The sequence below is a fragment of the Rhamphochromis sp. 'chilingali' genome, assembly GCF_963969265.1.
Source record: "Rhamphochromis sp. 'chilingali' genome assembly, chromosome: 21".
Classification (NCBI taxonomy): domain Eukaryota; kingdom Metazoa; phylum Chordata; class Actinopteri; order Cichliformes; family Cichlidae; genus Rhamphochromis; species Rhamphochromis sp. 'chilingali'.
In genome coordinates this window covers 29,059,380-29,070,311 of record NC_137949.1, presented here as the reverse complement: position 1 = coordinate 29,070,311, position 10,932 = coordinate 29,059,380, and the positions used below count along the sequence as shown (strand labels likewise).

At 40.5% G+C, this 10,932-nt stretch overlaps 1 protein-coding gene and 1 long non-coding RNA gene across 4 annotated transcripts in view; both read left to right on the top strand.

Annotated features, from left to right (window-relative positions):
- The first annotated feature begins 276 nt into the window (after positions 1–276).
- Positions 277–1,230, top strand: LOC308390179. Of its 3 annotated transcripts, none has more exons than XR_013970411.1 (3): positions 277–655; positions 742–859; positions 1,071–1,230. It is a non-coding gene; the product is annotated as an uncharacterized lncRNA (long non-coding RNA). The 3 variants fall into 3 exon arrangements; XR_013970412.1 differs by having other exon boundaries at positions 1,129–1,226; XR_013970413.1 differs by lacking the exon at positions 1,071–1,230 and adding an exon at positions 996–1,014.
- A 454-nt stretch (positions 1,231–1,684) lies between these two features.
- The window catches only part of LOC308390178 (inositol-tetrakisphosphate 1-kinase-like), a 31,974-nt gene continuing 22,726 nt past the window's right edge, over positions 1,685–10,932 (top strand). Inside the window, exons 1-3 of the mRNA XM_080871893.1 lie at positions 1,685–1,897; positions 2,399–2,550; positions 7,402–7,426. Of these exons, the coding sequence (XP_080728019.1) occupies positions 2,456–2,550; positions 7,402–7,426 (120 nt within the window). The 5' untranslated portion in view covers positions 1,685–1,897; positions 2,399–2,455. The remainder of the gene's footprint in view (positions 1,898–2,398; positions 2,551–7,401; positions 7,427–10,932) is intronic.

Below are 10,932 nucleotides of genomic sequence, written 5' to 3'. Positions count from 1 at the left end.
AACCAGTCATCCACCCATTCACACACACATTGGTGATGGCAGCTACATTGTAGCCACAGCCACCTTGGGGCGCACTGACAGAGGCGAGGCTGCCGGACACTGGCGCCACCGGGCCCTCTGACCACCACCAGTAGGCAACGGGTGAAGTGTCTTGCCCAAGGACACAACGACCGAGACTGTCCGAGCCGGGGCTCGAACCGGCAACCTTCCGATTACAAGGCGAACTCCCAACTCTTGAGCCACGATCGCCCCGCCAGCATGGGGTTTAAGTAGTGATGGGACGTTCTGTATCGAGGCTTCGGAGCGTGTGTCGAGTAATGAGGGGGCGTTTCCGCGAAGCGCGTATCGAGGCTTGCTTCATTTATGGGAGGAGCTGAAAATGATGACGTCCGAAGCCTCGCTGCCCGGCTGTACCACGTGACTGGTTCATGAAGCGGTTCGAATTTTTTCCGCGAGCTATGAGAGCGATATAAACCCCTCAGACTTCATTCAAAATGTGGGTGTTTGATGAAGAGTTGCGGTTAGTGAGAGTTTGGAGACAGTTTGGAGGTTTATGAGAGTGAGGAGAGAAAGTCAGGAGAGAATGGAGCCAGCTAAGAAGAGGAGGATGTCCTCCCCTGTGTGGGAACATTTTGATCTTATTCCTCCCAACAAGGTATGTGAATTTCCACAGAAGATGGATTTTCATAATACTGATGGTGCAATAAAACCTATGTTAGGCTGTCTGTACTTTTGTACAAGGTGAGGTGTTTGCTATGTGCCAGGGAGCTGGGATATAACAACAACACCTCATCCATGCTTAGGCACTACAGAGCTATGCATGAGAATAAGGGGAACACCGATTGTGGAGCAAGACCAGGTGAGCCATCAAATGCCATGATACTATAGCATGCTGTAATGTTACTAAATGATATAACAATATCATACAATGCAATAAGTGACGTGTGTGATATTTAAATTTGTGCTTTGTTTTTATTGTGTTTCCATACTGCCAGCATAAATATACACAGTATACTGCATCACTACAATATAGATGTTTTACACACTCCTTTTGTTGTTGACATTTACAGGCTGTGTGCAAAATGCCACACTCTTCAAATTCATACCAGCTATTATTTTTACGTCCAGTAGGTGTCCTGCTAGAGCAAATGAAGCTTCATGAAGCTTCGCGTTGGGGTGAACCAATTGGATGAAAAGCTTCAGTGCTTCATGGGGCTTCATCTGCCCATCACTAGGTTTAAGCATGGGGAAAACATGTTGGACGTTTCGATAGTTTTCCAACGGATGGCGCTAGTGTGACATGCTTCTCTTGTCTGTTACGGGTCAAAAACTGGAAGAGATGATGAATGTGGAGGGACGAAATAAGTATTAACGCATCTCGTCATTTATTATTAGAAAGGCAAATCAACAGAACTTGTTCTAATTATTCAAATCATGAATTAACATTTGAGGGGTTTGAAATGGGAAAATATGACGATAATATATATATATATATATATATAGTTAAGGGACGTCTTTTCGTTAATTATCTTGTTACATTTTATAGATAAACAATGACTCGATTATTCTATATCATAACAGGAAAGATAATCATTAGTGGAAGCAGGAAGGCGCGTGAAAGCAAGACGCGCTGTGATTCGACAGTCAGTCAGGCAGGGGTGGTGTTTTCCGAGGGGGTCGTGAAGGCGGCATTAGTCTCCTGGATCCTGGGTGTGTGCGGGCAGTCCAGTTCAGAGACTGAGAGAGAAAACACCAGCAACATCTCAACGTGAGCCCAGCGGTGCCTGTCATCGTGCTTGTTACTCCTTCTCCAGCGAACGGGTTGAGAATGGCAAACTACGCGAGCTAGTTTCTGAAGAGGACGCAAATTCAAGGGGAACTGTGCTAAAACTGCCAGGTTAGTTAGCTCTCTATAGCCTCCCGATGTCAGCTTTATCTAGTTGAGGGAGTTGCCTTATTTTTAGGTAACCAGGAGCTGTTTCCGCTAACAATTCACTCATTTCTTATGGGCACGTATTACGACTGTGTTCAGCCTGTAAAGCTAGGAAGCTAGCTTGCGTTTCCTAATTGCACGCCATCGGTTAGCTCTGGAGATTGTCACTACATAGCTAGCCAGCTAACGTTAGCAGTTGGGGTTAGCAAAAGAGGGTCAGTGTGTGGGATTCGCTGATGCTCAGCCAGATGCACTGTAATATTACGTTTGGAAACTATATCATGCTAACCACAAGACCGTGAATATCCAAGAGACAGACTGGTAGAAGACGTCACTTATTGCTTTGGAGCAACGTATCAGTAACCGAGCAGTGAACTTAATTATTCCCCAGATTGCTCCCTGGTTGGCTGTTGTGACACTAACGTGTGTGTGTGTGGGGGGGGGGGTCTGTTCTCGTCTGTCCAGGTTGAGTCATTAGTTGCACCATTTACCTGCAAAAAAAGGACCAGGGGCACAGTGGAAATGCAGACTTTCCTGAAAGGCCGGAGAGTCGGCTACTGGCTCAGCGAGAAGAAGATGAAGAAACTGAATTTCCAGGCCTTTGCTGATCTGTGCAGGTTCGTTAACTAACTCCAGTTTATTGTGTGCAGTTGAAATGATTGAAGAACAGCCGTCAAACTACATGCATTCACATAGTTGGCCCCTATGGTTAACAAGTTATGTGACAATTCATCGAAACTTCCCCTTAAGGCTCTGTGACAAGGAGGACTCTTCTCACAGATTTAAGCCCTTAGGCACTTTTCACACAAACGTGCTCACCAAATGTCAGTGAGTGACATCCCTACTCATGCATGCTAAGCATTTAAGGTTGCTGATGTGGCCTGAAGCCGTACTGCTAATCTCCTTTTCTGTTGTATTGTGAAGAAATGTGTTCCCCAAAGGATCAGGCACAAGCCTGTTTTGTGTATGTCCTGGCACAGTGCTTGTTGGTGCATGGTAAATGTGTAACAGGATAAGCTGACAAAACCAGTTTTATTATTAGGTCAGTTGGCTCAGAGCGTTAAACTTTAAAGCAGCTAAATGTGGTCTAAAAGAAAAAGTCTCTTCCTTATTAACGTATCTAAAAAGTAGCATTTGATGTTCAACTCTGACCACCATATCATTTTTTATCATATGTAGATGGAACAGTGCTAGCTCAGTCTGAGGCTTTTGTCTCTGTTTATCAACAGAAAATAAACCTGTTCTTACCAAATGCATCGTCCTAACATGAATTTAGTCAAGGCTGGTGTAAGAATTTGCACAGATTCCCCCAGCCTTGACAGACGCATCTATGTGAGTGCTGTGTGCACACTATTTTGTTGTGTCTCTTATCCAGCTGAGTCAAGTGTTACACAAGCTGAAGGGCCTATATTTTCTTAGCAGATGTGAGCTCGTCCTTGCTGTTTTACGATAGGTGCTGTACAGTATATCAGATTGTCAAAGGGCATTAGGGCGAGACAGCCGCTTTATAGTCTCATTGCAACAGCTGCCTAGCTGCTGGTGATGCAGCAGTCTGACGTTTTCAGTACAGATACTGAAGTACAGTATCGGTTTTGGGTACCATTCGGATACAAGTGCTAATGGACTTGAGATTTTTCCACTAATATGAGCCCTGACTTAGACGTTGTTTCCTAACTTTGTAAACAAAAAAATTTAGTAATAAATGAGCAAATACATTTAAAGTGAGGTCAAAAAAAAAGGGGGGGGAAAGACAAAACTCTGTGCTTTTATTAGTTTCTGTCTTCTACTCTCACTTTCACTTTCCTGTAGGTGTCTTTTTCAGTGTGTGCAACTCCCCAGACACTTCAGACAAGAGATGGGTGTCGTTAATCAAGCAGACACAATTTGTTACCTTTGAATATTTGCAATAAAAAAAAATCCGAGCAACTGTTGAATCTCGCATAGCAATATGAAAGGGTGAGAGAGAGAAGCTCTAGCTGGTTCACTGTGCCGTTTTTTGTTTTAGTAGGTATCATACTAGTTTCCAGTATAAGTATTTGGCTCGATGTGACCTTACCTACTTGCACTGTATGAGGGCTAGTTATCACATAGTAACATGTCTTGAAAATCTGAGAGAGGCTGGACAAAACAATGTAATCTCCGGTCCTGTGATTTTGCACACATGTGCCTCAGTACATCAGATATGTTGATATGTTCCAGAAGGATTTTCACCTTTTCCAACAGTGTGTTGCCTCATAAAGCAACCTGATTGAGTCAGCACAGATTACCACACTGTAATCCACGAAACATTTTTAATCTCTACATAAAGCTCCGAGCATACCTCCCCTCCTCCCTGCATCCTGCTCACCACCTTCTTCCCTATGAGCTGGATATAGGTTTGTTCGATATGTTTGACACGAAGAGCTCTGGCTCAGCATTAAGAATTGGTCTTTGTGACGCATAGCCTTTGAAAACTGCAACAAATGGCACAGCAGATAACTGCAAATGAGCCACAAAGTGAATGTGGCTTGTATATGTTCACACATGACTACTTCTCCCTGTTAGTCAGGGAAACTTTTCTTCAAGTTCTCCTTTTCCTACTCCAGTCATGTAGCATAGAAAACAAATGTTATGAGGAAAGGAAGGATGGCACTAAGAACACCCTACCACCTTGCATGTATGTTTTCTAAAAAGCCGCGACTTTTGAAAAGAGGTACAGGATGTGGCAATTTTAAACTTTATCTGGACCTGGTGTTGTGCGTCTGAGGAAGTCTGTTCCAAATTAAAGAGACTTTATGTAGTTTTAAATTCATTTAGTGACCCTTTGTGCTTAATTTCATGAAGTGCAATTTTTACTTGATGGTTTAAATTTATCTGTTTCCCTGCATCATTTATTATTATGAAAGATAAACCATGTGTCAGTGTTACTTTTAAACAGTGACTGGACAGAATTTCCCCTGTCATCATGTGGTAAGCAGCTGACATTGTGTGTGCATAATTGAAGAGTCTGTCCTGTCTCTTGCATCTGGACTTTGGGGTTCCTGCTGGTCAGAGCTAGTTGAGTTTATGTCCGCATGTCAGCTTGCACAGCAGTTGAGAGGCATCTTTTCAGTTGGCACACATGCCTGATGCTTTAAAAAGCAGCAACCCTGATTTTCATTAGATTATCTGAAAATATTATTTTCTCATTCTTCAGTTTCACCACAACTCTCATCTACATTATACTACAATATACTAATAATAACAAATGCAAGGAGTTTACTGAAATTGTTGGAAGACTTGTATATAAACCTGGAATGAGCAGAAAAAGATAAATAAACAAATAATTAATAACATGTATATTTAAAAGGTAAAAGGTCTCCAATTCAAGAGCAAGAGGAGAAGAGAGGAAGGGCCTCTAGTCTAAAAGTCTGCCAAATCAAATTTGTGAATCCATCTGCTGTGGTGATCCCATGTGAGTAAGGGAGTAGTCGAAAGAAGCTTTGTATTTTTTGACTAGCAAAAATCAGCTGCCTCTCCAGAATGTTCTTCATGCCGTTTAGCTCACAGAGTCGTTGGAGCAGAACATCAATTTCTGAATTTTCAAAATCGAGAGTAATTCATTTAATCTAGGTTTTAAACAGATAAGGGTTAAAATAAATAAATACCTCAAAGTATAGCTGGCTGATCCACCTAAGTAAAGCCCCACGGAGTAAAATATTAACAGACAAATCTTGAATATCCTCATGGCCTACGTTTTCCCTTGGATAATAATTGGTACTTTTTAAAAATTATTTTTTTTAAATGCTCAAAATACTTTTCTGTATGGTTAATTAGCTATGCATAAAATGTTATTTACTTTATGGTCACCATCTCATTTACACCCTTTGTCAACTTGGTAACTGTTAATGCCACACGATGTGCCTTAAATGCTAAACTTCCAGGTTTATAGATGTACAGTGTGCCTGTATCAAAGTGGTTGTGTATGTGTGTGTGAGAGAGAAAGGTTTCCCTTTCACTGTGTTGACCGTGTAACAATATAGCAGAGCAGAGGATCTCCATATCTCACGAAACTAAAGACCTCATTCACGTCGCATGAAACGCACCAGCTGCAGTATTAAATATCCACATTGTTGTGAAGCGGTGAATGGTTGCACTGCTGTTACCATGGGACTGCAACCTCAAAAACTGCTTGCTTGGAAAGGATGAATTGGATGTAGTGTTAGGCTGGTGGTGTTCTCTTTGTGAATTCCCCCAACTAGGAGTCGCTGCATTAAGCATTGGAGTTTTTCCTGTTATGCTTTGCTGTGTAGAAACTCTTTGGCTAACTTTCTGTATTGACCTAGTAGGGTTTCGCCGAGCCAGCTGAACCAGGATTGTACAAATGCCCTCTCTTCTGCTTTCTGTTTGGGCTGAGGTTTTCCTCTCAGTGCAGGTGTTAGGACCGGCATACACCCAGCAGGTTTAAATGTGTGGTGCCAGTTTAGTAATGCTCCTCTCTCAAAAGAGATAAGCCATCTCACATTTAAATTTATGCATATATATTTAAATACTGCTGTGTCCTATTGTTTTTTGTTTTTTTTATTTCTACCCAAAGTCTAGTATTTCTGTGCTGTTCCCAAAAGGTAGAAACTGCACAGAAACTGCAGTTTCTCCAGGTCTGTGGGTGGGATTTAGTATTTCCATCATAATAATCTTACTTGCAGATAAATTTTGTGGCTAAATTAAGATAATGTTTCATTTATTTCCTATCTTCAGATGCAGAAGGCTTATGTGTCCCTGGTTCAGGCATCTTACTGTTCATGAAGTTAAACTATTGGAGAGATATGAGTTTCTGTTTAATTCCTCTTATGGAGGGGAACTCCTTTGATGTGAATTTACATAAAGATTTGTGTTAGATTAAAAGGTAGTGGTTCTCAAAAACCTATTCAAAATTCACATCACGTGTTCTACCAATTTTAATCTTTTTATTTGTATAATTACCAATAAAAAAAAGTGGATTTAGTTGAATTTTAGTTAAGTAAAGTTTGGTGTGATGACGTCAGCACACTCTTGTTTGTTTAGTTTCCCTTAGAACTTAGTATTCGGTCAGCACCCCACAGTTGGAGGAGCCACTGTTATGAAAGCAAGACAAGTGCGGACAAATGATTGAGAAACATGTCTTACATGGTGTAACACAAATGGAAAAATAAATATTTAAAATCAGACCAATCTTACATCATTTAGCTGTGTATGTGTGCACGTGAGCGAGCGTACGCGTGTGTTTTGTTTTATTTATTTATTTTTAATTCTGCTTTTCACTTCCTATCAGTCTTCTGCTCTGAATGTTTGAGCCTACGTCTGTACGACTCAAAGACAACAAAGGCATCTTCACCTACACTACATGATATACTTTTATATAACACGCCTTTAGCGTTTAGGTCCTTAAATAAACAGCAATGTCTGTTTCTGAGCATTTTCATCTTATATCTTCTACAAAATAAAAAGTCTTATTTTGTCCTTTTTTTCAGGAAAAGAGGAATAGAAGTTGTTCAGGTAAGAAGAGCACACAGTTTGATTTTGTGTGTTTTTTACTTCTTTGGTCATGTGTTTGTTTGTTTGTGCTGTGATACTTTTGAATCTCTGCTATTCATATTTGATGCCTGAAAGTCAATCCACCTACAACACTTTACATTTGATATATTTCTTTGGCCAATTACTAAGTGCATAACCTCCTACAGACAGGATGTAGTTTTTTCACAGTCTTGCTTTTTTTGTATGTAGCGTCATTGGTCACAGTATATCACAACAGCCCATGTTCCTTGTTAAGCTGTGATGAAAGTCATCCCAACTTGATATTTCAACACCTGACCTCAATTCAACTTGTTTGTCACAAGAGTCTATTTGGGCGAGCAGCTTCTCATGTTGTGAGTGTGTGTGGAGGGTTGAAGTATTCAGATCCTCAGTTAAAAGTCATATCAGCAGAAATACTTTTATGATATAAAATTGCATAAATAGAAGAAAATACAGCTCTTTTCAGTGGGAGCTGTTGGTGTACCAAAATAAATACTAGTCTGCCTATAGTAATAATTTACCTCTGAGTGCTGAGCTATGTCCCAGTAAATACGGACCTCAGGGAAGGAAAAGCTGCTGTCATTAACGGCTCTTGCCCAGCATACTATGAGTGTAAGTAAGCACAGGCCATTCAGCAGCATAGTAACAATTGTCACGAAGTACTGGGAGCTCTGTGCACAACAGTATCTGTCACTTAGAGTGCTCTCTGAAATTAAAGAGGAAATTATCCTGCCTTTCTCTCAGCCTTTTACTTTGTTTCTTTTTATCTTGTGGGATTGGGTTTTGTTTTTTTTTTTTCTCCTTCACTTTGAGGTTATTTTTTTCCTCTCGCTGTGCTGACAATATCAGCACACCCAGAAAGAGTCTTGTCCTGGGAATAGTCCCAAAGTAAGCAGGGCTTTGTTTCCCACTATGCATTCAGCCCCTCCTGGGAGACCGCAGATCCTCACAGGCCCAAAGTTAGGATGTACCCAGGGCTTGGAACGGTGCTGCTATCTTCTCTGTTACTAGTTCATCTACAACTACCTGCTTTTCACTGTTGTGGGGTTTGTTTGTTTTTTGTTTGTTTTTGTTTTTTTTTCTCCTGACTTCTATAAATCAGCATAAACTTGTTAGTTTTAGCTGGGCTGTCACTGCCAGTCGAGACAGTTCAGTTTACTAACAGAGCCAGAAGTGTTTTTGAATGCACACCAATGATTTGGGTGGCCGCGCTGTGTCCGTTCCTGTCAGTGCCTGCAGTGTCGTGGCCACATCAGAAACAAAGATAACAGTATCCGTTGTCCTACTTTGGCCTTGTTGTACAAAGATTTAGTTTCCTATTGCACTAGTGAATTTGGAGCCTGGGGACTCTTATTTTCTAATCTAGAAAATAAGAGTTTAGACCACTGGGATAGTGTATAGATGGGGAAAGTCAAAACATAGGTCCACGTTAAACCTAGTCTTTCTGGAGAGGACACAGGGAGACAGAAAGCAGGTAAACAAATTAGTCTTGAAGTTTTAATTGGTTTAGAGACTTAGAAAATTACAGTAGTGGGAAGATTATTATTGTTTGGTCACTGTTTTAAGCTTTTAAGAAAGCATACAACTTTTGCTATTTTTGTGGATGTCAAGTCAATTTAACCTTCTCTTGCTGCTTGGTGCAGATTTTTATTTTTATTTTTTGTCAGCCAGTGTAATCGGCTAACCTTGTTCCATGTGGTCTGACAGACAGGCTGGCCCTTGTGCTATCAAGTCAACCCTGAAAATCCAAGGCTAAATGAATCCTTTTGGCATAAAAACCTGTTGATTCATTGTCGGTTTACAGCCTTAATGCACAATAAATTGCTTGTTTTCTATGTGCTGTATGTACGACTTTGATCAATCAGAAGTGTTTTAATGAAACCACCCAACAGCTTCTCAAGTAGAAACTTTTTTTTCTTCGTCTTTTGCTGCTACAGCTACACATGTTTCTTTTCCAACTATTTATTTATAAGTGACTTATGTATGTATGTATGTATGTATGTATATATATATGTATATATTGTACTATTCTTAGTTAGCGTATTGTCTGTCTTGTCTTAATGTTGGTTTAAAATGGAGCACTGTAACAAAAAATAATTTCCCCCAGGGATCAATAAAGTATTCTGATTCTGATTTTGTTATATCAGACTTGTGTATGTATGGCTTTTGGATAGTTTGTTGGACAAAAGAAGCGAAAAATCTTTAAGTTCAGGTCCCCACCAATAGTAAATGGGTAAATCACAGCCCCACTGTGATTTGTTTTACAGACCAGTTGTTTTTTGTCTTGTTTTGTTGTTGTGTAGAAAAAAGCTCCACAGTTGAAGTGACAGAGTTAATGAGGTGCACTTCCCGAGAGGTTGTATTCCCCAAGAGGTTGAAAGTGGTTATGACGTCACCTCGTGTGAACAGATCTTTGCTAAATCTGGCCGCCCAAGGGACTTAATTTTATATTTCTGTTTTCAGTGTGGGAAACCCTTCTGTATGTATATGCGTCAGGACTGACGAAAGTGAAAAAGATTCCATTGTCAGACTTTAATGATTTCTCCTCTAGGCTCTACCAAGGCTTACCTTTGCTGTACCCCTCATCCCTCTCATCTTTCCATTACCTCCCCTGTGCACGTTTTTGAAGCTCATCAATACTGACCCTTTAGCACTGAGTCTACAAGAGCCAGTTTCCCCATGATCCCTACATTAGGTTGTGTATATCATGGGTATGATGAGATTAACTCACCAGGGTTGTTCTCCTGAAAGCCAGTATTCTCTCTCAGGAAAAGGAATCTCAAATGATGAGCCAATTTTTGAGTTGGCTGCCCAGAGAAACTTATCATGTCGCTGTTTTTATTATCCTTAGTGCTTCAAAAATTTAAAGGTAATTTCCGGCATGCTACTTTATCTCTTCCCCCAGTTTTTATGTGACATGTGTGCAGTGTAGTGGGAGTTCAGGGGTGGTTGACGAATGATTTAGTCAATGGTCTGAATACAATGGACTGTGCAGTACCTCCTTTATCTTATCAGCTCTTGTCAGTGGGCTTGGTACAATTATGCTGATGCTTTATTTCTTCATCTCACCTGAAAACATCTTGGCAGTTTGTTCATTTTCATCCTGCATGACTTGGTCCGCCTTTTAAGGAAGTTACTTAAAGTTTTTGTAAGCTACCTACAAAAGAAGTAAAATCAGACCTGTCTAATGCTGGGTAACCTTTACTTACCAAAGCATTTATGTTGATCGTGTGATGAAAGGCAGTTCCTCAAAAGCTTAGATTGCACAATCAATTCAGCAGGGATAAGTCTTCTCTCTGTAAACTGCTGAGGAGAGAGCCATTAGCCTAATTAGCTCCCAGTTTGACCTTCCATACAGTTTTTATGTGGAGAATTTGGAGACTCTCCTTTTGTGTTAATCTTTTGCTGATGTGAGATATGTCTGGCAGCCACAGTTTGTCTTAGACTTGTGCATGCATGTTTTTTTTTTTGTTTTTTTTCTTTGTTGC